This window comes from Crocodylus siamensis, chromosome 1 (genome assembly GCF_052110815.1).
Source record: "Crocodylus siamensis isolate JL-2025a chromosome 1, ASM5211081v1, whole genome shotgun sequence".
In the NCBI taxonomy this organism is placed as follows: Eukaryota; Metazoa; Chordata; order Crocodylia; family Crocodylidae; genus Crocodylus; species Crocodylus siamensis.
This window is the reverse complement of record NC_143395.1, coordinates 168447734-168475713: the sequence shown is the minus strand read 5'-3', so window position 1 is coordinate 168475713 and position 27980 is coordinate 168447734. Positions and strand designations below refer to the sequence as shown.

Here is a 27980-nt window from a genome sequence, read left to right as displayed (position 1 = left end):
ATACTACTCCATAGTATTCTTCATACTACTCCAAATTACTCACTCCGCTTTAAATACCTTGTTCTTCACTGCTATACTTACAAAGCCTCTAAAGTTACCTTCACTACAATATTTGAGCTTTTTGTTGTAAACAGAAGGCTTTCTGTTGTGGTACGATAAGGCCATTGCAAATTTTCCAGTCTGTTCAGCTACAAGTGGTTCTCAATCTCGCTGGAATTAAGGCACCCAAAGAAAATGTCAGCTTTTAGCTTTCATGTGATTACAGAAAAATAATGGAGTAATTCTTCTTCTGCAAAGAAGTTAGAAAGACCACAACAGGCTACAATGCTTTTGGCACTACAGATTCATATTTGAAAAGATTTTTACCTTTAACTCCCAGTGATTGAACTTCCAACCAGGTGAATAATTGTCTCTTAAGTCAGCACGGACACGAATATTAACACCGAGCAGCCTCTTAAGGTAGTCATTGCATTTCTTCAGCAGGGCATCTTTGTCTTCCTCAGAAAGTGAATTTGTGATGCCACAAGGAATAATTATAACCTACAACATAATACAAGTAAAAATTTACAGCAAGCATGTGTTCCTAATTCATTTAATTACTAAGCATATAGACAGTTAACAGGAAGAAAGAAAAATGTTTGTGGCACTTTACAAAGCAAGTTTCTTTGTTTGAAACTCCCTTCTGCATCAAGCATTACAAATACATTTAGTTTTGGATGAACATGAGATTTAATATGCCCAGTTTGTCACAAGAAGCTAGACTCTAGAACTACTTTAATATTAATCCAGTATATTTCTGAGTACAAACTGCACACTCTAAAAAGTAGTTTTCCACATTTATAGATTCATAGATGAATCTACTTAAGAGTTCTTTTCATCAAATAGCCAATACAAAATAAGACAGTAGCTTTTTTCCCCATTTCTGTCTGAACAAATTACACAAACTGTTTTTACCCACCTGAACACAAGCTACCCGAGGTGGCAGTACCAGCCCCATGTTATCTCCATGAATCATGGTCATTACACCAATGGTCCGAGTTGTAATGCCCCAAGAGTTTTGATAAGCAAACTGTTTCTCGCCTGGCTTCTTGGGATCCTCAAACACAATCTCAAACATCTTAGAAAAATTCTGCCCAAGATGATGAGATGTTGCTCCCTGAAAGATGCACACAGAAAATTCTGTTCAAGAAAAAGTTAAATCAGTAATGTTCAACCTTTTTCCCTTGCTAGCTGGATGGACGGTGCCTGGTCTGTCCGTGGGCTGGATCCAGCTGGTGGCTTCAATTTGGCACCTGGGGCAGGCACGGTGTGGGACAGGCTGGCCCCAATGCAGCCACGTAGGGGAAAGGAGTTTGACTCAGCTTTGAAGGGCAGTAAGAGTGGGGGAAGGAAAGAGGAAGGGAGCACGATCCAGCCCTAACGCAGATACACGGGAGGGAGAGGGTGGCCATATTAATAGCCACTAGCCCCCTACTGCCAAATTTCAAGACCTGTGGGGGAGCCCTGCAGGCCAGATACGATAGCTCTGCTTGCTGCATTTGACCTGTAGGCTAGAGATGGAGCATGACTGCATTAAACTGATCACTAAGACACAGAAGGATGGGGTTTTTAAAAAAGATGGTGAAAACTTATGTTTTACAGTAGATACCTGGATAGCTCTTCCACTGGCAGATATATATGCCTCCACTGTCGTTGTATAGTCACCACCTGCAAATTTCTCTTTTTCAGTTTTTCTTCCTTTCACAACAGGTATTGCTAAGAATTCTTCATATACTCTAGCATACAGATCAAGAATCTGTAATACCTATTATAAAACAAAAATGTATTAACTTTATTTCACTGTTCAAAATTGCTAAAACTTTTTCCATCTTTTCAACTCAAAATATCACCAGAGTGAGACAATTTTGAAATCCCAAAGAGTACAGAACTCCTTTTTTATTGTTTTAAATAAAACCTTCCCCTTCAACACAGTGCTAGTCTCCCTAACATAGCCCCTTCCTCAAGAGCAAGCTTTTGATGGCCCTACCTCAAGTCTCACTTACTTTCCCCCACCACCTCTGAACTTCTGCTTACACAAAGTAATTATAACATTCAGCTCAACTGTCAGTATATGCCACTCTACTCTGTCCAGAACCTTAGATGTACCATACTGCATCGATTAACTAGGTCAGTGTTTCTCAATCTTTTTAGACTCAAGGCACTCCTCAGAAAATGCCAGTTCTTAGTTTTCCCTTTTTTTGACTACAGAAATATATTAGACCAATTCTTTTGTTGCAAAGAACTCAGAAAGATAACAACAGGTCAGAATGTTTTTAACATTATGGAATCCTATCTGAAAACTCTACGTTTCTTGTGAATCACATCTGCACACTTGACAGTGGTGCCATGGCACCTTGGCTGAAAGTCACTTAACTTTTTTAGGACTCAAAGTTCATTACTCTGTTAAACGCTGAGCTTGGGCTGCTAGGAAGGTCAAAGGGTATGTAAACAGTGTGGTTACTGCGGAGCAATTCACCCCACACTGCATTGCATAGGCAGGAGCACATACACAAGCTGCACTCCAGAGCTGAGTGCAGTACATGCTATTACAACATCTGGCCTCTGGGTGGCACAAAGCCACTTTGCATGGAAAAAACAGCTACCCATCAGAATGAAACAGACCAATTCACAAGTGACACATAACTGGTACACCAGCGTAAAGAGATTCCTTACTTTAAAGGCCATTTCAACCCTGAGTAGAGTGACTTATACTGATGGTGTAAGACTGTGCTATAGACATATCAAGTATGTGCTCCAGTTTTACCCCAAAGTTTAAATGCCTGCACCCAAAGTTTAATAGTGCTTTCACTCAAAAGACAAAAATTTTGGAACCATCTAGAAATCATGGAAAGAGTAGCAGCTAACAGCCTACTAGATATACAAGCCCTGTTTCCATCCTTATACTCCATTAAATCATGGGGCTGATTACACACCTTTGTTGATGAAGGAAATGTTGAAGGGTAAGCATTTGAATGGTGACAATAAGAAAACACTTCAGCTTGAAAACTGCTAAAACAGCATGGCAAAGAGACCAACAAGAACTGACTATGGATACCCTACATTAGTGGGGACCAATCTTGTTAGCAGGCATGCCAGAAACTAGCTCCATAACTTCTCTGAATGCGACTCTGATCTCCTCTCTCTGCCCAACCTGTTGCTCTGCTTTTGGGGTTCAAACAGAAGACTAAATAGCCTGACTAGAGAGAGCAAGCTTGAAACAACAGCTAAGATTAAGAAGGAGGTATAGTACAGAAGGTAAAATTCTCTTTGGTTTCTTTTACTAAAAATCTATGAAAACTTAGGTTAAAAAGGAATTCCCCCAAAGAAAAACTACTGTGAAACAGAATTAAAAAACTGGGAAAACATATAAGTAACTTAACAGTATAAACAAGCATTACTCACCCAGGAAATTTAGGGTTTAATCTTAATTTAAAGAAAAGCAACCCAATTAAAAATCTCGGGGTGTGAACTGTACCTTCAAGTGACATGAGTGAAAGGAAAAATAAAACAGGTCTTTAATTAACATCTCACATGAAACAGTAAGCACCAACAGATAAAAGTGTATGGCTACTGCTAGACATTGCTATAGGGCAGAATAAAGGCTGTCTGGATTTCTTTAAGATCACATTCTGAATTTCCTGGTTTTGCAATGTTTGTTTTATACCGCTATGTTACTGACCAATGCAACCTTCATCCTGTTTTTGTCTAAAAAAGGAATGCCATTGTATTCTAGATTAAGGGGCAGAAAAATTAAGAAACAAAACAAGATTAAAGAAAACATTGTGCTGTAGTTAATAAACGTAATAATATGCATACTGTAAGCTCCAAATGGTAATTATAGCATTCTGTATTTGTTATGCTTCTCTTCAAACATCTACACAGGTGCTTCATGAAAAACAGCTTGAATTGGCTATAAAAGTATTATCCAGAATGGGAAGAATCTAGGAATTGGAAATCCAACAAACTGATGCTACCAGGTCATCTAACCCAGGGGTTACCAACCTAAGGCCCATGGGTCCGATCCAGCCTGCAGAATCATTGGATTTGACCCTGATTCAAGACTGTTCCCTATTTAAATGTTTTTATCCAACCAACTTTTCAAGTATTACAAACCAGTGCTTCTTTCACTTCCCATGAAAATTATATTTTAAGCTGGGGACGGCTAACGGCCTTTAAGTTTCCCCTGATGACTTATCTTAGAGCAGGGATCAGCAACCCCTGGCACGTGTCCTAGACAGCATGGCACGTGAGGCCATTTTCCTCGGCACACCACAGCTGACCTAGACTCTGAGCAGCTTCTCCCAGCAGCTGCCCAGAGCCCAAGCTGGCTGCAGCCAGAAGGCTGCAAACAGCTACATGGAGCTCCACGGCCCTGGCACCAGTTTCATGGTGATGGCAGCTGTGTATGCACCTCTGGGTGCACAGCTGGGAAGAGGCCTGGGGCAGTGCAACCCTGGCTCCTCCCCAACCATCCATCCAGAGGCACATGTGCAGCTGTCACCACTGCCGTGGAGTTGGGGCTGTGGAGCCCAGCACAGCTGTTTGCAGCCTTCCAGCTGACTCCTACAGCTACCTAAAGCCTGAGCCAGCTGTGGAAGGCAGCTAGGAGGCCACAAACAGCTGCACTGGGCTCCACAGCCCCGGCACTGGCTGCACAGCAGCAGCAGGTGCATATGCAGTTCACAGCACATGGCAGGGAAGGGGCTGGGGAAACACAATCCCGGTCACTCCTGCATCATCTGCCTAGAGTACATGCACAGCTGCAATGGAGTCAGTGCCCTAGCACTAGCTCAGGTGACAGGTACACATGCAGCTTGCAGCACATGGCAGGGAAGGGGCTGGGGCAGCGCAACCCTGGCCCCTCCCCTGCCATCTATCAGAGGCATGCGTGCAGCCACCGCCAGCAACGAGGATCAGGCCCCTTGCAGCTCTCCCATCTCTGACACTTCAAGTCGAGGCATGGGTGCAAGCTGGGGTGATTTTGGCACTTTCCAAAAATGCTGCCAACCCTGTCTTAGATTTTCAGTCAGTCACACATTTGTAGACCAAAAAACATAACTCAAAATCTTATTCCCAAGACATGCTCGCTAGCTACAGTATGCAATACATACCATACAAAAAGCTTAAGACTATAGACAGATGAATTATACTTAGTTTAAGTGGCAGAGCAGGTACAACTGATCTACTTGAGCTGTTTAGGGTGTTTGCTCTACCCCTTGCAATAAATGGAAGCTAAATTGAGATACTTTAACAGCAGGCAGTTCAAAATGCAGACAAAAAATTCAAGAGTCACTTGAACTGGATGGACCTGACAAGTTTTTCTAAAAGAAGATGAGAAATAGTTAAGCATTCAGTGTGGTTTTTTTACCTCCTCTGCTGCTTCTTCATAAGTGGCAAATGCAGTGTGTCCTTCCTGCCAAAGGAATTCACGAGTGCGGAGGAAGGGTTGGGGATGTTTGAACTCCCAACGCTGCAAGAAAAAAGGTGCTTTAGAAAGGTGACTTAAAATTAAATTAAAATTCAGTTTTATTAATTTAATTTTTAAATGTTTAAAATATATATCTATCATCATTATAATCATCATTGCTTGGGAGCTCCATTTTTCACTTGCACCACATTGGAAAATTGAGTTTAAAAAAAAAAAATAGACACTTTCATACTGAAGAGCTTTTATTCATCGGAAAAGTCATTAATATTTCACTAGCTATTTAATGACATGCTACACAACATACTGCAAATAAAATACTGTTGTAATTCTTAATCTATTATATGAATTTCATCTTTTTTCTTATGTTTGTCCTAACACACTTTGAATCATTTATGGCCAACGTCATTTTTACTGCATTCAATAAGAGTTGTTCCACTTGAAAAACAAACAGACGAACAAAAAGAAATGGCTGACTAATGAAAGTGTGTATACTGGACCTACCACTACATTGCACCACTGATTAAGCTTGATAGGAAGATCTCGGTGAGACTGCACCCATTTTGCATAGGCAGGATACATAACTGTAAAAGAAAAAGAAAAAACATTCTTTGGCTCTTTTTCCAACCAGAAACATCCAAGACCTTTTTTTTTTGTTACATAGTAAGCACAATGGAGCTTTGCATCTTATACAGATTGGACTTCCACATTTTTGTTCCCCTTGAACAAATTTCCAGATAGGTACAAGTTGACCCACATGTACCAAGGCCCTGCATGTAGGCTCAGTCTGGTGGCATGTGCCACAAATGGTGTTCCCCACCTGGTCCAGGATTCTGCCTGCATGCAGAGCAGCTCCAGACCAGGTGCAGGGAAGAAAGGGGGTATATGCTGCCTGTGGTGTGGATCCTGGACTGGCTTGGGCAGGGGCTGTGCATAATGCAGGTCCCAGAGCAGGCACTGCAGGGGCTAAATCTGGCATGGGAAAGGAGTAGGGAGCAAGGGGATCCATGGGCCTGACCCATGAATGAGTTTGATTCTCCTGAGCTAGAACAATTAAAAATGCCTCTAGATTCACAAAATACAAATTGAATGATTTGTATGCAAGAGACTTCTGAATGGGCTAACCAGAAAGGGTATAACTACATTAGTGTGGTTCTCTACCACAGCTAGCATATCTTGGTTTTGCACATGCAAGACTTCATGAATTTTTATGGGGGCGGGTTCAAAACAAAACACTTTTCTTCATCCCAACCAGTGATCATTAGGCAGGATTTCCCAGAAAGAATTTCAAGTCATGCAGTATTAGCTACTCATTCTAAAAATCTATGGCACAATTTAGTTTACCTGTTTCACTTGTAGGACGTACAGCAATTGGCTCAGCCAGTTCAGTTTTGCCAGACCTTGTAACCCAAGCAACCTATTTTTTTTTTTTTAAAGAAAAAAAATTCCTTCACCTTGGTCTATTTCATTTCAAATGAAAAAGATCCTCTCTTTGAGGCTATGGACATTCTAATATAAAGAAACCTTAGTTACATTAAAATAACTCCAGAAGAAACCCAGACAGACAGATGGACATTTACAGATGCTCCTGTCTACCCCTTCATTTTTATACAAACATACCCTCAGTTTCCTACAAATACCTTATAATAAAGCCTACAGAAGTATAACTTCTTGCATTTATCATTACCTAAAAGAGGGGTCAGCAACATTTTGTAGTGGGGGGCCATTTTAAATAAAGCTTAGCTTCAAGCACAGGCCACTTCCAACCCAGCCCACGCACCATCAGCAACATAGCCGGAGCTGCCAATTCTCCCGCCTCCCACTGCAGTTTTGCCAACTCTGCTTTTCCCCTGCCTACACAGGTAAAGCCTGTGCCACAGAAATACTGCTGAAGCTTTGCCTCCCCCACCCTCCAGCTCTGTGAGCCAGATAAAATTGCTTCATAGGCCACAGGTTGCTGACCTCTGACCTAAAGCTATAATGGCAACAGCAGCAGTGAAAGAAATTGCTTGCACAGCTTACAGCCATCACCCACACACACACTTAAGTTGGCAGGGAAGTTGTTGCTTTTTAATGTAAACATCACTCTCACTAAATTTAACAGAATTTTAAAATGTACCTCGGGGGCAAAGTCAGCAATATGAGTTTTTTCTTTCTCTAGTGCAGCCTGAGACACAAACATAGGGAAATAGCAGTTTTCCACACCAAGTTTTTTTATCTCGGTGTCGAAGAAATCTCTGATGGCTTCCCAGATCGCATAAGCCCATGGACGAAGAACATAGCAGCCACTCACGTCGTAGTATTCAATCATCTCCGATTTTGTGATCACCTTTGACGTTCCAATTAAATGCACAAAGAAAGCATTACAGTAATTCAAGCCCTGAACCCCTCTCAAAAAGCTAATCGGCATTTAAAGAAAAAAAAAAAAAAAAGAGTTGTCTCAAATATCTTATACTAGTGCTCCTAGAGCTTCTAACATCTTTATATTGCTGTACAAACTTGTTCTATTAAATGGTCTCTATAAACTAGCCAGACCTATTGAAACATAATTGAAATGCCTACACACACAACTAAGCTTCATTACAAAAAAAGGCAATCAACTAACCTCTATGATCAAATGAGCTTATAATTTATAGATGTCTAGCTTATAAATTATAAAACACAAGATTTATATTTTGCTGTTAGTAAATGGTACCATTGACAACTTTGAAATCTACCTCATTAGCCATAAATTAGTAGGATATTAAGCTTCCCCCATACTTTCTAAAGCACCTTAAATTCCCATCTTACTTCATATTACTACTTGAAAATAGTAATACTACTTGAAAAGCTGGATAGAGGTCAAAACAAATTTCACATAAAAACACCTAGCAGCAGATGTGAAGAAGTCTGTTCTAAACTGTCATGAGCTCGATTCAAACTGATTGTAAAATCTATTAAGCTCTTATTTCATCTTTAGAATATATTTAATTAAAAAATGTTCACTTAGCTTTTTCAGAACCAATAGCCAAGACTTTACAGCTCTGTATGTTTACTCAGCATTTAGAATGAGCTGTACAGAAATTACCAAAAAATGTTTGTAACGGTAACAACTTAAAAGACTATAAGACAAACCTTTATTAGGTCATATTTGATAATTCAGAAGAGAAGGGGAAAAAAAATTCAATAAAAAAAAAAAAAAAAAAAGACACTCACCTGAGAGAACCAATCAGCAAGATTTTCCTCTTTTTTAGCTTCAAGCCCCAGCCTATACAGATGAAAACAACAGAATAAATATGCAGTCTAAATTATTTCTAAGTGATTCAAACTTTACAGCAGCACACAGAAGTTTGAGGGAAAATATCTTTCAATAAATATTTAAGCATTTTATTTGGGTGACTTGACAGACTCTTTTTACCTACTCCTCCAAAAAAATCCATCCCAAATTCAGTTTGCCTATAAAGTTTTGCCAGCAATGTTAGTTCACTTTTGCTTCTTTTGGCCCAATTATTGCATTTACATGAACTCAGCCCATCTGTTTCCACTCTTTAGATCCTTCCAACATATTGCTAGTGAACTCCTGCACCACCATTAACCCTTTAGAAGACATCACAATGCAAATCCAAACTTCCACAAAAAAAAATGACAAGCACGAGGCTGACCCAGATCTGCTCAAAAGTACGTTTAAATTTTGGTTTTATATCTGGCCTAACTTATCTCTGGACTAGCATTTGTGAGACCATTAAGACAACAGTGCACTGGCTTACTTTTTGCTTCAAACATATCAGAAGTTCTCTTTAAGATGGAAGACTGACTAGCAATAATGATAGAATCTAGGAGACAGCCAAGTTATCATTTCCTAGCCTAGGAGAGTAGATCATGTAAGATGTACTCAGTTCTTTATAACATCAGGCTTTAAAAACGGAATAATCCATATTTTTTTTACTGCACAGTTTCCCTGCTTTTCCAGGAACTCCACCTATAAACATGCAACATTTATAAACTTAAAACAGAAAACGAGCTGTATTTTCAAGTGGATAAAATAAGCATAAGGATACCAATTATACATAATGTTAATGAGAACATGCAATATTCCTATATTCCCACAGAATCAAACAAGACAAAAACCAAAATACTGCTCTGGGTTTCTCGCTATTTAGATTCCACATAGAGAGAGATTACAAATCTCTCTTTACCTCGTCTGTTTCTTAGGGCCTTGACCTTCTCCTGCTCCATTTGAAGAGAGGTCATTGGCACTCTGTTCTTTCGGAGATTCTTTCTTCGGGGTTTCATTTTGTTTTTGTTGCTTATTCTGCTTTTCAGACTTATTTTCCTTCTCTTTCTTTTTCTTATCTTTATCTTCAATGCCAGTTGTTGAGGCAGGTTTATAGTCTACTCCAGCAAAAGACTTGTACTGGGCCTTCAGCTGAAGGAGTTCCTGCACTGCTGCATCTATTTTGTCCTTTGTTTAGAAGCCACAGAACAAGCAAATTAAGAGAAATCCAGATGAATCACAGCAGAAGGTTAACCTAAAAATGTATCCTACATGTTCAACACATACCTAAATATTAAAATTTGCCACCACAAGGAGGGGGAGGTTAAGAGACAGAAGGAGGGAGGATGGAAGGAAAACTACAAAACCTCAGCTTTTAAAACAGCAGAGATAGGTCCTCTGATTAAAATGAAAAACTTACGAGGAAAAGAGCACATAAAGCTTTACATCAGATACTTCCTGCTGAAATGCAATGGCACTTCCGGAACTTAAATTTAAATAAAATTTTAAAAATGTCACATCTCAGAACCTCATCCTGCTGTCCAGCATAAACGGAGATGCCTCATGTGGTTTATAATTAAGCTGTATTTAAAATGGTTTACCTTTTCTGCTTTCTCTGCTTTTAGTTTTCGAACGACTTCTCCTTGAAGAGCCACCTTGTCATACAGGGCTTTGGCTTCTGGTGTGTCTGAACCACTGGTTTCTGTGCTTGTTGCCTGGGGTGAAGCAGATATCTGAGCTCCTGGTGGATGGCCTGGCTTGTAATCTTGTCCAGTCTTTTCTTTATATTCTGCTTTTAGAGACAGGAGGAGTCTGACAGCTTCGTCCACTTTATCCTATGTGGAAAGCAAACAGAGTTCAGATGGATTAAGAATAACTTAAGATACAAGTAATTCTGAGGCTAAAAGAAACTTCTGAGTTTCAATCTGACCACCAGCAAAATGTATGTGGCGCTAGGAAAAGAGAATGAATATGTATCAGATTATCCAAAAAACTAGATGCCAACAAAGAGAACACGCTGCAGGGTTACCAACAGAATGGAATCCCAAATCATCCTGCCACTTGTAATCTATTAAAAAGGATACAGGAGAATCTGCACTGAAGAATATGGACTTTGAAGACTTTCAAGAGGAAAGGGCAGCATTAGTATACCAGTGATTCTGAAAGCAGACATTTCTCTGGCTCCTTTTAGACACTGTTACTGAAAAGCCAATTTTCATTTTAATTCACTCTCTGGTTTGGAAAAGCCTTGCTAGACCAATAGCCTGGAGTAATAGATAATTTCCATTCCCTACATCATCCCACACTGTTCTAAAATAAAAGAATGCTTCTATACTACTGGAATTCCACCCAGGTCACACCTATCCTTTTAAATGCCAGGAGCCAATTAAACTTTTTCACACCTAGCAGGAAATCATATTAATAAAAGAATGTAGGAATGTGCATCTGTCAGAGGTCCCTACATGGAGATACTAGAATGCTTCATTGTCGGGTATTAACAGATTTGTACAAGACTGGTAGAAGGCAAGTGTTTAAACTGCCACCAGAGGCAGAAATACAATGCCAGAGAATGTATTTGAAGGTTATTTTATACAAGACTTCCACCCAGTGGCAAGAGTTAAGATTGATAAAACTATATTTACCACTATTATACCTTTGAAGCTTTTTCTGCTTTGAGACTGCGAATGACCTCCCCTTGTTCAGCTACTTTATCATAGAGCATTTTGCTGTCTACTGAGCTAGAAGATGTCAAATTATTGCAGGAAGCAGACAGAAAAGCAGCAGAAGATGATGATGTACAAAGAGAAGATGCAGGTGGACTTCCTGGCTTGTATTCTTGGCCTGTCTTTTGTTTATATTCTGCCTTTAGAGTTAAAAGCACTTTCACGGCATCACCTATCTGCTCCTGAAGCAAGAGAATGAGATAAAAGGTAAAGACAGAATACAGTTGCAACAGTACAGTAGGAGAAACAGCTCAACCCTACCAAGAATTACATTAATATAGGCATTCTAATATACTGCTTAAGGGCCAAAACTTGTTTGCCCATACATGTGCCTTTTTATATGGTCTACCAGATTGACTGCAACATACCAGGGACCCAAATCAAGTAGCATAGGTGTAGAACGACATTTGTGCCCACAGCTACCAACTGAAAACAACTGGCTTCCATGCTGGTGCAACAGCCTAGCCAGTTTTATATGCTGCTATTTGGGAGCCAAATAGGAAAGATTCCACGATAGGAAGGTTAGATGGGCACTGTCAGATTACTAGCACATTTCTATTACTAATGCCATTCCAGTTTTAGAACTACAACTTATCCTTCCTCAACTATGTCTTTATTTTGTACTGGACTCAGCGTGCATGACAAAAATGAAGAAGTTCCCCATTTTGGTTTTCTGCACTAGACTTTTGTAAAAGAATTAGGAAACGTTTGTAATAAGAAATAAACTCTAAACATATCTGTTTACTTTTAGTCCAGTAAGTTTCCCAAAACCTATTAATTAGGGCAGAGGCGGGCAAAATGCAGCCAGGATGCGGTCCACCAGGCCGTTTTATCCAGTCCGTGGGGCCCCTAAAAAAATTTAGAAAATTAATATTTATCTGCCCCTTGCTGCCTGTCATGCGGCCCTCGATGGCTTGCCAAAACTCAGTAAGCAGCCCTCCGCCCAAAATAATTGCCTGCCCCTGAATTTGGGCCTAAACTAAGCTGAAAGCAATCTTTCCACTTACAGGCATGTTAGAAATCAGTACCACTATACCTTTGAAGCTTTCTCAGATTTAAGTTTGCGGACCACTTCACCTTGTTCAGCTACTTTACTGTATAGAGATTTGCTGTCTGTTGCGCATGGAGATGAAGTAGAAACAGGTGAAGATTTACTAGGGATCGCTGTTGCAGGTGGGTTTCCAGGTTTGTATTCCTGGCCTGTCTGCTGCTTATATTCTGATTTTAGAGTTAAAAGCACTTTCACTGCAGCATCTATCTGATCCTGAAGCAGAAAGAAAAAGGAGGTGGAAACAGAAAACAAGCAGAAGATATAAAACACGAATTGCACAAAAGATACTTTTCATAAAACAAAACAGACACTTTACAAGTCATAAGTGCCTCAAATGCTATTTGCACGCATTACCTTACACCAAGTTGATCTAGGACAGAAAGTTTTGATAGTTATCAAATGAGGCATTCAGATATAAATAAATATAAATTAGAAAATACTTAATCTTTTCACAGCTCTAATATTCCATTACAAAACAACAACACTAGATGCAACACATCTAATAACATTATTTTGCTCAGATTTTGTAATGACATCAGCTATATATTCCCCTAAAATATTTAGTCATTAAGCACAAAGTGTTAAAATCTTCCACTTGTGATATGCCTCTAAACTGTTCTTCCCAAAAAAGTTGTGTGTGTATACACACATGTACATATAAATATAAAGAAAACTCTCCATGAAACAGGAGAGCATCTTCCTCAGGTGTTCAGCGTCAAACAGTGACAATAGTTCTTAATTGAGTAGCATCTGGAGTAACACGAGAAAAAGAGAGGTTACAGTTGAAGACTTCCACTAGTGACCTAATTCAGAAACTGTATTAATGCATCTTGTGGGATCACATGGGGCATTTTTACACATGCTCTGGGACGCAGTGCCAGATGCTTTAATTAGCAAGCCGCGCTAATAAAAAGCACCCACTTGTCACATGCATCAGCATTCTGGTATCAAGAAATGGCAGTGGGGTACTCTGAACTAAAAGCTCAAACACATTCAGTGACGTTATAAATCAAAGCACCCCCCACCATTTTTTCAGAGCGGCAACACTAATGGAAGGCTGCCACAGTGCATCAATTTCTGTGCTCCAGCAGACTCGATTGAGTCTGCTCCAACCAGCTGGAGGCTCCCCACACGTCTGTAGGAGCCCTTCATTGATCAAAATTTCTCAGAAGAGGAAGCTGGGAAACATGACATGTCTTGCATATAAGGTACCTAATTTACATTAGCACAGAATCATCAACAAATAATATTTATCTGACCAGTACTTGAAGTGCGACACATTAGAAAAGATGACATGACAGACCCCAAATCAAACAAATTTAAGGATTTTTAAAGAAAAGCCAGGAAAGAAAGCTGGCTTTTATCCTGACAGAGGAGAGACTGAAAACATTCTTGAAATAGCATTCTCTAAACTAGGTTTTCTGCACACTTACTTTTGGTGCTCTCTCAGCTTTAAGCTTCCGGACCAAGTCCCCTTGTTCTGCCACTTTATCATAAAGAGTTGTGCTGTCCAGCATGCTGGAGGTCTCAAGGTTGGACGCCACACTAGGTACTGAAACAGCAGCTGCTGGATGACTTCCAGGTTTATACTCTTGACCAGTCTTTTCCTTGTATTCTGCTTTCAAGGCCAATAGCTGTTTCACAGCAGCATCGATATCATCCTTTGATGCCTTCTTAGCTTTCAAGTCACGAACCACATCACCCTGAGCAGACACTCTACCGTAAAGTACCACAGGGTCCTCAGGTGCAGTAGAGGTATTAGCAACAAGTGGAGGAGTAGGCTTTTCCTTGGAAGCAGAACTAGCCTTTAAAAACAGAAGCAGATTTTTGTTGTGTTCCATGAATGTTTTACAGCAGTAAATGCTATGGGAATGTTTCCTAAAAGACTCTTTACCTCTTTCTTTGCAGTTTCTGCCTTGGTTTTCTCCTTTGAGCCAGATGTTGGCATTTCCTTTGTGTGTCCATCAGGGATATAAATCAAAATGCACGGAGCCTCTTTACAGCTATATGGGCTACAGAAAAAGGTTAAAAGAGCCAACATTCAATATATACTCTCTATAGAGCCATAATAGAAAAAATACAAGTATAATGCCTACAAAACACTTTGAAAAAGCCAGAGAGGAAAACAAAAATGAATATTCAACACATTTCTTGCTCCACATTCCCACTAAGTTCCACTACAGCAGCAACTCTCTCTATATATAATTGCAACTGGAAATTTTAGTAATGAAGAATAAAATTCTGTTCTGGATGGTGTACTGTATTCGAAGTTTCAGTTTGTCACCTAAACTCCCTCTCACCAGAGAACTGCATATTTTAACTACATAATTTTCATTTAGTTCCAATAGCAACTGAAAACAGCTTTCCCCATTTCTTCAAATTAAAATCAAGACTTATACATTTAGATAGGGGTGCACTGATAAAGATTTTATGGGCCGATACCAATGGCTGATTATTGACAAGCCATATTGGCCAATACTGACTGGACTGCCTATGTGCAGCCCAGCAGCTTGGAGAGCATTGCCCAGCTGGTATGTCTGTGGGGGATGCAGATCAAGGGCCCCCCAGTGAGGGAGGGCATGGGGTTGGGGCAGGCACTATCCTGCTGGGGCAGGGCATGGGATGGAGCCATGAGCCACTCATCTGCAGGGGGCAGGGAGGCAGCACTGCAGTGGAAATATAGGGGCCATGTGTGCCCTGGATCTGTGCACAGGATGAGGACGGGCTGCACACTTGGGGCTGGGGCTGCAACAGTCTCTTCCCAGCAGGGGGAGCTACAGTGACTCCAAAATTCGCCATAGCTCCCTTCCCAGAGTCACTGTCACCTGCCCACCCTCCACCCCACCCAGGCCTCCCTGCTGGGAAGAGTTTGGCATAGCCCTGGCCTTGAACACACAGCCTACCCTTGATCTATACGCAGATCTGGGGGGCGCATGTCCCCCATGTTTCCCCCAGGGTGCACAGAGCACCACAGTGTAAATATTTGTGTATGTTATTAGGGTTTTCACACCGCTGTTGGTGAATGAGATTATTAGTTCAATTTCTACTTGAGAGAGTGTTATTGTGTGCATGAAAGCAGAAAAAAATATATTAAAAACATTTTACTGATCTTCACTGGTGTTTCTCAGCCTATAAATTGAGGGTGTTTCCAGCTGCTTACCTAATTGGCTCATAGGGTTGATCACAAATAAAGAATCCTCTTCTCTGAAGCTGTATAATGTCCCCTTTTTTCAATTCCTTAAGACAGGGATCACCTAACATCAGTTCTTCTTGCTGTGAAAGTTACAGGAAACACAGATATTTTACAAGCATAGTTTTAAACATACACAGAATTCTGTGTTGAAAGATTTTAAAGATCATCAGATTTCACAATTAAACCTAATCCCAATGGATAAGATGCTTTCAAAGAAATGTGTAAGTACAGTTATTCCTATGTTATGGATTCTCAGCAACAAGCAATGTACCACACCCTGAAGAAATTTAATTAGGAAAATTGGGCTTGCATATAGGGTGGGATCACAAATAGATTAGAAATCTGTGAGATAGCTTAAAAATGTGAGGGTAAAAGTGCCAAAAATAGTGTCAGAAAGCTCAAGAGTTAAATATTATCTAGTGGGAAATCCAGAACTATTTTATAAAGTAAATACTTGAATTTAAGGTAGCAAAACTAACAGGAACACTATATCCTTCTCACTTACCACACACTCTTGAATAAGACATGCACCTTGCTTTGGGGAAAGGAGAATGAAAGAAATAAGATTTGTCCTTGAAGAAAATAGCCAGCAGTCTTACTTTCCACTGCCAAGGCTGCAGGCTCCAGCCATGCACAGTGGGCATGGAGTCCTGATCAGCCTCACTCCCTCTCCCTCTTCCCACTGCTGTAGGGTGAAAGAGGTTGCTACTGTAGCAGTTACCCCACACAGCCACAATGTACAAAAACCGATAGTGTAAAAGTCTTGCAGCATTAAAAAAAAAACTAACTAAAAGTTAGCACCTGTTGTGAAACTGTTGATCTGGTGGTGCCTGACCTCACCAACTCGAGGCAGATGAATGGTGCCAGACTGTTCTGCAGGTCTGAGGCAGTCCATTGGCCCAATCTGGTGCACAGTGCTCATCCAGCCAGGAGCTAATTCAGGTGTGCAGCAATGGCTCACACGGGCCCAATCCAGTACCATACAGAAATGGCCCAGTGGACCCCAATCCCAATGCACTGGATCCGTGCTGGCAGGTCCATTCCTGTTTGTCTGCATCATGCCTGCCCGGGCCATTGCAACAGCAACAATGGTAATGTGTGTGCCCATTCTGCAGGAAGCAGCCACTTCTTGGTGAGCACACTTCCCAGAGGTGAGGGTTAGGAGTGCTCCAGGCACTTGTGGGTACCCAGAGGGCAATGGCAGGAAAACGGGGCATGCATGATCCCCAGCACATGGCGTTCCAAGTGGCAAAGTCCCAACACTGAAGCTGCATTCCAGCCCCTCACAGGAATCCCCATGCCGGGAGATGGGGAGCCAGAGCCAGGCAGCGAATCTGCTATCAGGGTGAGATCCATGTGCACAAAAAGGGAAGGGGGACAAAGCCTGTTCACTCTGACAATTCAGCTGCACAGGAATGGCCCAGCTGGGGCTGATTACACATGGCTTCATTGCACCCCTTTCCATGTGGCTGGACTGGGCCCTGGTGTGAGTCAGGCATGTGGGAATGGAGCCTGATCCCTGTGCACAGGACTGACTTAGGGCTGATTTGCCTGCATGGACATTTGGTAGCAGAAGGGTGCTGGTGGTGGTGGTAACTGCAGCTAAGTGTCCAGACCCGCAGGATGCCCCCTGGGCCAGATTATGTAGCTCCGCAGGCCGGTTCTGGCCTGTGGGCAAAGAGTTGAGTACCCCTGGGTTAAACATTAGCTCTTGGGCTTGCTGCAGGGAGAAGGGGAGGCTGAGTTAAGGAATCCATCCCCAGCTCCATGTAACCCAAGCCTCCAGCTCCTGCAGAAGTCAGTTGCCTTGTTTGAAGACATGCACCCATGGAGGTCCCATCCAGCCTTACTTCTTTCTGATTTCACCCCAATTTTCTGGGAAAAGGTATGTGCCATATGTAAATAAAATATGGCAATTGTTTAATAACTATATTTTCCTTAAACTGGGAAATAAGAAACTTCCTTGGCTAGGAAGAAAAGATCTCTCCATCTCACAGTATCATTCAGAGACAAAAAGCTTGGAAGAGAACGTGAGGAGGCCTAGAAGAAACTCCATCACAGCAATGATACCTAATTTATCATATAATTTGCAGAGACTGAGATACAAAACCTAATAATACTGCACCTATAAAGTATTACTTTGCGCTTAAATTTCATTGAAAGAACCAGGGAGTAAATTCTCAATATATAACATTTCTCCTTCTCCAGTTGTGACATGTTATTCAACTTATTATACAGTGATCCCTCACTAGGCTGCAGCTTCATTAACATTAAAAGCATATCTATATCCAGCAGTGTCCCTGCAAAACCCCGCCACCGCTATTAAAATGTCAATCATGCACTAGCTCCTCTCCAGCTGGCAACTACTGTAGCTCCACTGAGGAACGGGAACTACAGATACGTGCATTCTAAAGCAATATACTTATACTAAGTATATGTACACTTAAGTTGGACTTGCTCAAATGGCCAAAACACCTTTGTATATCACCAAGATATTTAGGAACCTACAGGCTAAAAATAACTAGAGATGGTGGTGAAAAAAAGAGAAGGGAGGAAAAACAAAGGCTTTGCAGGAAGAATAGGAGAGTTACCTTGCTATTTCTGTTGACATACTGCTTGAAATCTTCATCTTTGCCCAGGACTGGTTTGGTGATGAGATGTTCATAGTTAACACAGACAGATGGGATAAGAGGTGCAGATGGCGTGTCTGTTAGCCAAGTGATCTTAGCAGTTTTTTTGTAATCCCTGTTCTCTAGGCTCAGCTTGGCATCAATCGATACAATTTTCCTGTCTGGGTTTCTACATGGGAAACAGAAGAATGTGAATAAATGGCAATTTTACACAATTTTGGAACATTTTTGAGCTTCTCTTGGAAAAAAGAAGTCTCTGTAATATTGAAAAAATGTTTAAATTATTTTAAAATGTCCTAACATAGATGGAACAGAGAACTGCCCCCCACCCCACACTAGTCCGTCCCCACCCCACAGAGGATAAAGCTTAGCACACTGTAAGTAGCAAGTGACTAATTAAAAGTTACTCTTTTAAAATGTAAATTTAAGTTCCAAGAAGGGAAAAAAGGGGATGGGAGAGGACAGAGTCTCATTTGTTAAATACAGGGCTGCATTATTTACATGAGTCTGAAGGGCTCTGTTGATTAAATGCACAGAACACCATATTAACAACTTCAACATTTAATAGCAATGACTCTTTTGTATTAACGGCATATCTATATAGCTAGTCTGTTGCTGATGCACCTTTAATTTTGCTTTCATTACAGACAAGTTTTGGATCATAATAGAATTTACATGAAAAAAAAATGAAATGAATCGGCACCAGAACAGGAGCATATTCTATTTCTAACTGCAAGTAATGCCTGAAAGCAACAGTAATGGAACAGACACAGGTTCCAAACAAGAACTGTTATACAATAACAGGTTATTTAAGCAGTGACTTCAGACTCACAATCCCCTATTAAATAGGCAGTTTGTAATCTATTTACACAATACTTATGCATGCTAACTATAACGGCTTATGATTGTCAATTAAAAGTTGAAATGCAAAAGCACTCTATTCCAAATATCTTACATTTGTTACCTGTGTATCTTAGTGATAATAATGTTGCCCCAATTTATGAACGTAACCATTTCTCCCTCCGTTAGCGTATCTGCATCTGCACCCTCAATCAGCACTCTAGAGCCGTACCACACTGGCTTCAACCCAACATCAGGATTCTGTATATCCAAAATTAATAAAAAAAAGAAATTTTTAGAATCAAGCTCTGTTGGCTTCTATGGTAATAGTTTCCCTCTCTTTCTACACACATACACATGCATGCGTGTGTGCACGCACATGTACAGTAAGTAAAAAATTACAACACACAACATGATCTTCTTAATAGACAAAAATCATAAGCAGCCACCGTGATTGAGGCTACCTCAATCTTTTTCATCACTTCTAGTTCATTTTTCATAGACTCTGTATCATTCTAGGAAATCCCAGATTGACTACAGGGTAGACTCATCAAAAGAATGCATTCATAAAAAGCTTTAGCAAACCAAAGCACTATCATGTGCCCAATCGAACTTATGCCCTTAAAGTTCTGTCACCTGGCCCATAGGGACTGAGCATACTTGTCGAAGTTTAAGTCAATTTTTTGCTTGGCAGCTTCATTTTACAATAAATTTTTATAACACTCATTCATTTTCAGAATTTCACATACTGTGCTCAGTATTTGCTTTTGGTTGCACAGATCAGCTAAATTGTCATTTTTAAGTAATACACATTTCAATGCTGTACAAATATTCAACTTCATAGTATTCCAAAAATGAAGAAAAACAGTCATCAGTCACTCCCATTTAATAATGTAAAACCCAAGTTACAGAGTTGGGACTTGCCTAGTTGGGATCACAGTTTGGAAATTCCTATCCTGATTCAGTGACACTCCTTTGTCCCAGCTGCTTACTGTAGCCCAGGGGTGTCACTCATTTGGTCCAGTGGGCTGGAGTTGTGGTGTGGGGCCAGTCTGCAGAGAGCCCATGGACACCCCTGCCCACATGCCCACCGCCCCCCCCAGCAGTTCCAGGTGTCACAGCACCTGCCCCGGGACCTGCATTGCATGCACTCCCCACTGGTCTGGAATTGTGCTGCTCTTTGTATGGCACATGTGGTGGACTGGCTGGAGGTGGCTCCATCCCAGACCAGCTGGTACAGGTAGCAGGGATCCCAGACAGGTTGGAATAGGTGCAACATGTGGTGAACAAGTCAACACAGATCAGGGCAGGGGCAGCACAGGAAGCTAGATGATGGGGCTCTACAGGCTGGATCTTTGACACCCCTACTGTAGCCTATAGACAGCACCATTTTTAAGTGTTCCGTCCTCTGATAGTAATCAAAAGATGAATGAACTGAAGAACCTTTGGGTGTTTAGCCACTTCTTTCATCTCCTCTACAGCTTCAGGAATGTTCACAGTGACCATTTCATTTTTCAGTAAAGCAGTGTACCGAGGTGCTACTGGGTCTATAACCTATAGGAAACAAATGAAATAACAGTGAATCTCTCTCACTTGGAGAAACAAGTTTTCAACTAGTAATGATCGCGCCTCAGTTCAACCTCACAGACTATCATACTGCCACTGCACATGTAAAACAAGTCAAAGAATAATGCGGGAATATTAACTGGTATCTTTATGTTACTGCACTTGCTTGTGTTTGATTTTAATGCTACTTTAATTCAAAATTTTAACAAATTGCAGAATATGGTTACAAATAAGCAAAACATAAACCAATTCTTCAAACTATTCATGAAATTAATATAAAAGGTAGAATACAGAAATCTGGAACTGTGGCAGTGGAAACCACCCAACTTTTGAATTAACACTTCAGTGTAGGCATTACTTTCACCTTTTCACTTGATGCATTTCATTTTCTATGCAATGTACTAGCATTGTCTTCTAACCAGTTTATTTCTGAGTAGCTACTTTTTAAATCAAAATATCAACATGTTTTAATGCCTGGTTTGCTAGGTTCCAAAACCACGCTCATTTTTTAAGGCTTAGACAGATGACTAATTGAACCAACATAAATAAGGAGTTAACAATCACAAACTCCTATAATGGTACAGCTTACTCAAAATCTTGAGAAAAAAAATCAGGGTGTAAAACTACATCAATGAGAGTTATACCAGTGTAGTGTCATTTCTCCTTTCAACTAAGTAGCACCCCCTTGTGCAATGCAAACAAGTTAGTACCTACTTGATAGCTACACAGTGACAAGGTACTGGAATAGTATCTAGTTAGTGGAAAAGCAATCAAAAAAAAATCAGACCATTCCTCTGCTCTGAAGCCCTGAGTGGGGTAGTATCATAAAAAATAGATACAAATTACACTGGTGTAAAGAAGTACCACTGGCATTTTTACACATGCTCCAGGAGGCATGGGGGGGAGGGAGGGGAGGGCACTTTAATTAGTGAGCTGCACCAACTAAAAATGCTCAAGTGTCACATGTATCAGCATCCCTGGTGCTGAAAAATGGCAGCGGGGAACTTGGAACTACAGCTGATCAAATGAGCCATTTTTTTAGCACAGAGATGCCGATACACATGATGCTAGAGTCGGCTGGAGCATGGCCATTTCTGTGCTCCAGCCGACTTGATTAAATCAAGTCTGATTAAATCGCATATGCTCTGACGCACTGGATTTCTGATGCATCGGGGCTGGCTCCCTACATGTCTATATAAGCCCCATCTGCCCAGGTTCTCAGAATTTTTTTGAGCTCGGCAACTGTTTTGCTTGTATAACGAGTGCCAACTGGGTTTATGATGTTGAGGAATACTATTTTAGTACAGTAGCATTAGATCACTATAATAAGGCAATACCATAGTATTAAATTTGTTCCAGTTACTCCACCTTAGCTTATTTTTGCCATTATTAGCAGTAGTAGTATTCTGCTTATTATGATGCTTCCTCCCTATACTTTTAAGTCTGTTTTCCAACTCATTTACCACCACCTTTCACAGGGGTGCTCTGATCTTCATTACTTTTATTAAATGTTTCAGGGAACCTTGAATACAATACACACAAAAGCAAAATTAGGAATAAAAGGGAACTGGTACACTACCTCATAAACAAACTGGAAATTTAAACTGAAAAAGAAATACAAGAAGTTCACTCTGTGTGAGAAAATAATTGGCTACCCAAAGAGCGCATCTACACACTGCTGTATGGCAATGTTGCTATGGTACCGTGCTTTAGTACTGTGATCGGAAGTACTAAAGCAAAGCACAGTAACAGCCCTTACTGCACCATGTGTACCACACTTAGAATTCAATGCTATGTCATTGTAGCGGTGCACTACACTGGGGGAGTGTGCCGGTATGGCAACATAGCTCCACGCATAGACCCACGATTGCTACATTGCCGTAGCGTGCCATATGGCAACGTTGTGATCATGCATAGAGCCATGTGATCGATACGTCACCGTAGCATGCTGTATGGTGATGTTGCACGTCACTACGTTGCTGTAGGGAGACGTGTAGATGCATCCATAAAGTAGGAAATATTTTATTTTTAATTTCTTTACTGCAACTCAGCCATTTAGAGAAAAAAAAAAAGTTTTGCAATCTACTATATTTTCTTGCATACAGCATGCCCCTATATATAATACACACCTTGTTTTTGAGAGAGAGGAATTAAGAAAAAAGAAAAATCTTCCTGATAGAAACTGAGTAGTGGCAGCTATGGAGCTGAGCCTGCTCCCAACCCTATGTGCCAAATGGGGCCCACAGACCAACCCCATATGCTGACTCTGGGGCTATGTATTGGGCATGACACTGCATGCTGGACCCAACTTGGCATGTCGATCCTGGCCACAAACGGATCTCATGTGCCGACCCAACCTGGCACATGGGGTTATGTCATCCATTCATCCCCATTGGTCCAGAAATTTGGCAATGAGGGAGCAGTGACAGAGTTAATTGCTGTGGCTCCCAGATCCCTGGCAATTAACACTGCCACAGCATCCTGGCCACCAAATTTCAAGCTCATGAAGACCCAGTTACAATGCATATAATGCACATCCCAATTTTTAAAAGTTACTTTTGGTAAAAACAAACAAAAAAAACGCTACAAAAAAAGGTGGGCTATATGTGAGAAAATAGGATATTTCATATCTGAATTCTTTGGTACTTGCAGGTACAAGAGTACTCTGCACTGACAAGGTATATATTCATTAAAATTAGTAAGCATGGAAGCCAGGCCCTTACAGTGTTTCAGTCACATGTTCTAGGAAGGACTTATTAATGTACCTAGAAAACAGGTACTTCCTATCCCTTTTATGCTCTAAATATCAGAATTATGATTACAATTAAAGTAGTGGTATTTTAACCCCACTCATCTGTCATAACTATGCCTCATGTTTTAATCATTCAACACAATACTCTATCAGCTGACTGTGTTTATAAGATCAAAAGTGTAATACGTAAAAGTTCTGTTTCTCTTCAGGTCTTTGAGCTCTGTCTGGAAACTGCATAGAAACAATTTCCATTTTCATTTATACTATTGACTCCAATGCAAACAGACACATAGATGACGACAGATTTGTCACCATATCTATCAGTCAAAATAAGGAGTCAAAGGTATAAGAGACTACTTAAGAAAAGGAAAGAAAGAGGTTTTAAATAAATTAACACTAACATTCCCATCCATGTGTCTTCAAATCCAAATTTAAAAAACCATTAGTATCTATGCAGCAACAGAATGAACCAGTTCATAATCCTTTGCATACTGAATGGACCAAATACATAAAACATGAAGGGAGACAAAATACATGCCAAACAAACAAATGCTACTTAAATGTGCAGATCCAGGACAGGCCTTAACAAAAAACAAGCAGTAATCCCAATGCAAGAGTTACAAGCATTCATTCACACAGGTACACAAGTTATACAATCAGCACTAATGATTCGCCTTATTATAGTGTCCAAGCATCCGCTGCCAAAAAGCAACTAACCATGTCAAGATGCAGTATTCCTTATTTGACACTCAATTCAGGAATATTAGAAGGGCTGTTTAACACAGACAGTCATTACTACTAAAGCCCTTATTCAATTAACGACAGAAAAGAATGAGAGTTGACTTGAAGAGATTTCCAGTTATGTTGGCAAATAAACCAACACAAAATAGGGCAATTTTTAAAAACAGGAATAATGCATTTTAAATGGATTTGTACAACTCTTGTTAGATAAGCAAATGTGATTGTGCTATGAAGCTGCAAAATGACTTATGCTACACATGCTTACATTAATGTAAGCTATGTGCTGAGGCAAAAAAGCATTAAGTAATACCTTCTTACAGATAGCTCGCAGCTTGAAAGCAGAAAAATGAAATGCAGAGTTTTCATATCAGATTTACAGCAAGTACCATTTCCTATCAATATAATTCCAAGTAAAGCAACTCAGCATCAGTTTGATAAATCAATAAGATAAGTGACAGCTCAAGTTAGAAAAGGGACATTCCATTTTCCTGAAAATGTGTCAATGATGCAACATACTGCAACTGCTACTTTTAATAATGAGCACTCCATGAATGCTGGATTCACTACAAAACCCAGGGGGGATGAATACCAAGAAGAAATGCTATCAGACTAATACAAGCATATATATATTACATATACCTTTTTGTTAAATGCCCAAATTTTGTCCCATTCCATGTTCACAACAGATCGAGAGGAGCCCTGAAAAGCAAGATTAATAATCCTGAGTATTTTTAAGGACTTGAGTCCTTCATAAACACATAGAATGGCTAAGTATTATTCATGTTACTGTTTACTTCAAAAGGACATCACAAAGAGCCCCCAGTATGGCATAATAATGATAAATAAAAGTTTGGTTAACATGTTTATGAGGATGCTCAAAGAATCGGAAAAAGGAGAAGATGGAACTCACTTGTGCTGCAATAAACTGTTTTAATCCTTCAACTGTCATACCTCTTCTCAGCACACCACGGACAGTGGGAAATCTTGGATCATCCCTACCAAAAAAAGGAATACAACTGAGAATGCTGTTGGCTATTACAGAATAAATTCTAGTACTCAGTGTAGTATTTGAATATTGGCTTTGCAAGCCAGTTTAAAAAATACTTTTAAATATTATTTTGCTTGCATTACTTCCGTTTTGGTTGTAAGGGTTAACCTGCCAGGCCAGAAGACTGAACTCTTACCCATGGAAAATGAAGTTGTAGTAAAGACTTCCCCACACTGCATACCAATGCTCCTAGAAGTTAACTTGGAGAGGAAAAAACTCTCTCTCAATGAGAGGAGCATTTTTCTAGGCCTATTACATCCCTGGTGTCTATCAAAAATTGGCAAGGTGAGAGCTGTATGTCCTGCTAGCCTGTTTCCTCCCATTTTTTTATTTTTTTTTTTTATTTCAAAAGCATTCTTTGCCTCATAGGCAAATGTCTGTAACCTACAGCTCTCTTCTTGTCTTCTTCATATGTCAAGCTGGGGAGAGAAATTACAGTAATTTAAGGCTTCATCAAAGTAATTTCTACCCGTATGAGGCACAGAAATAGAATGTTATTTAAGTGTAAGGTGAATTTGTCTGCTTTCCCTGTACTCATCTTTGTCTCAGTAGCCATGGACTTATTAACCTACTAGGCTTGGTGCTTTCTTGAGGGAAAAATATGGGGCTCTCCCCCAAAATATCTCACAGATGATATTAAACAGGACTGAAAATAAACTGGGCAGATGCATGATTCTTCCTTGAATGAAATAGTCACTAGGAATCTGAATTATGCTTCACCAAGATGAGAGGGATAGTTCAGATATCTGAGATGCATACTTCCAGACTGTCTGCCTACTGAGGTCCCAGGCAGACATTCAAGTAAAGGCATAATGGGATCTGATCCACAATCCCAGAAGTCACACCTCCTGCCATATTACATGTGCTCAGCGGGAAACAATTATGGGATCAGGGATGAGATACTAAATCATGTCATACAGCCGGTCCACGGGGAGCCCAGGATCATGATCCCCAGACTCCCTCTACACTGGCAAGTAGCAAGCCAGCTAGCTGATCAGTGCTCCCAACCTTGGGAAGGAACCCTAGTCAAGGGCTGCAATGCACCCCCAAAGTTAGGAGCCCCAAGCAGATGACTGCTGCACCCAATTCAAGGTTTGGTGCCCTGATGAGCTGATGGGCAAGGCCACACATTTGATTGAAGGTGCAATGGGAACCAGCCACAAAGTTATTAAACATTTTGTCTAACAACTTTGTGACTTATTCCCTGTTTTAATGCAGCATTAATTGCATGAATTTGGGGGTAGGTTACTACCTAAAGCGTGATTAACTGGTTTCACATTTGAAATATAACATCTCCCAGAGGCCTGAGTCTGTCAACCCTTGAAAATGTGAACTGCATATTTCTTCAAAACTCTACTAGCTAGCGACTTGGCTTTTAAGTGAACAAAGGTAACAGTTTGTGGGGCAGGGATGACCATAACACTACCATACAATTGCCCGGTCCCAGCTTTGACTGTTTCACAACCTTTGGTCTTGTATCATATTCACATATACAGGTCTGAGTAATCTAGACTCTGCAGGACAGACCAAATTAGTATTTTGCACTCTTATATCAGTTTTCATCTTAAGTCGATGTAAACACAAATGTTACACAAGAATGGCGAATTAGTGGTCCAACTAGCTTGGTATCCTGTCCGTCAGTACAGGGGGGAATATTTCTTTAACCCAAGCAGTTATATAGAGCTATATAGAGATAGATGAATTTTAATAACAATTCGAACAAAACTGCGTAACATACCATCCATCCACCAGCCCTTCATTGACAAACCACGTGAGTTTTCTTTTAGATAGCACAGTGTTGTTGAGGTTCAGACGGCTGTATTCCCAGATGTATGGCTTCCTTATACCCAAGGCTTCAATGATCCAATAGAACTGTTCATCTCTGTCATGGTACTCTGTTGTTCTCAATGCATGTGTAACACCTTCAATACTGTCAACAATGGGGCAGGCGAAATCATACGTAGGGTAAACCCTAAAAAGGGCAAAGCTTCAATTAGTATGCCAAAAGACCACAGTTTACCTGAACTTTAAAGTCACCACCTTTTAAGCTAAATGTTATTCTGAATTTCATAAACTTTCAAAATCCCAAGATTACTCCCAGGATTCTCAAGGCAAGAAACAGTTAAACTAGCACATGCACAAAAGATTCAAACAAAAATAAAACAATGTTTTCAATGCAAAAGGTAAAAAACAGAAATCAAATACAATTCAGATACAGAGAGATTAAGGTAGTGAAGTATTTCAAGAAAAAGAAAGTTATGTACAATGTTTTCACATGCTTTCATAATGTGAATAAAAAAACCACAGTGTCTACCTTACAGCTCAAACTTCAAGTCAGATAAACTGGCACAGACTGATCAAATACAAATGGGAACATTATGATCCTTTGAAACCAAGGAAACTCTACTCAGAGAAAATGGATGAAAATAGATGTTTCAGGTGAGCAGTGAACCATAGTTTTGTACAGTTAAGTAGTCTTAGTTCAATATGTGCTGTAACTCTGCATACTGCATAAGAAGAACAGTGTGCTGTAAGCAAACAGAACTCGCTCAGATACTGCAGCTGAAGGATATAGCCTTTAAAGTTTAAGTTGTATTTAAGTTCTGAAGCCTGAAGCAAACAAAATCCAATAATGCAGCTGCCTGAAATATATTCAAGATAGTTTGCTAAAATTTAGTAAAAGGACAATGATGTTCTGTACTATTCACAAAAGTAGAAC

The 27980-nt window shown here is 40.3% G+C and overlaps 1 protein-coding gene across 2 annotated transcripts in view; it reads right to left on the bottom strand.

Annotated features, from left to right (window-relative positions):
- EPRS1 (glutamyl-prolyl-tRNA synthetase 1) overlaps window positions 1-27980 on the bottom strand; it is a 56778-nt gene that overhangs the window by 8737 nt on the left and 20061 nt on the right. Inside the window, exons 10-30 of one of the 2 annotated variants that reach the window (XM_090048705.1) lie at window positions 27000-27233; window positions 25124-25208; window positions 24853-24912; window positions 20598-20708; window positions 19279-19415; window positions 18276-18483; window positions 15652-15764; window positions 14386-14503; window positions 13925-14296; window positions 12477-12704; window positions 11371-11622; window positions 10319-10552; window positions 9640-9905; window positions 8660-8711; window positions 7584-7793; window positions 6809-6881; window positions 5969-6048; window positions 5408-5509; window positions 1649-1804; window positions 959-1156; window positions 367-540 (exon numbers count right to left, since the gene is read on the bottom strand). In XM_090048705.1, coding sequence (XP_089904831.1) covers window positions 367-540; window positions 959-1156; window positions 1649-1804; window positions 5408-5509; window positions 5969-6048; window positions 6809-6881; window positions 7584-7793; window positions 8660-8711; window positions 9640-9905; window positions 10319-10552; window positions 11371-11622; window positions 12477-12704; window positions 13925-14296; window positions 14386-14503; window positions 15652-15764; window positions 18276-18483; window positions 19279-19415; window positions 20598-20708; window positions 24853-24912; window positions 25124-25208; window positions 27000-27233 — 3463 coding nt within the window. The remainder of the gene's footprint in view (window positions 1-366; window positions 541-958; window positions 1157-1648; window positions 1805-5407; window positions 5510-5968; window positions 6049-6808; window positions 6882-7583; window positions 7794-8659; window positions 8712-9639; window positions 9906-10318; window positions 10553-11370; window positions 11623-12476; window positions 12705-13924; window positions 14297-14385; window positions 14504-15651; window positions 15765-18275; window positions 18484-19278; window positions 19416-20597; window positions 20709-24852; window positions 24913-25123; window positions 25209-26999; window positions 27234-27980) is intronic. The other variant, XM_090048715.1, reaches the window with a different exon arrangement.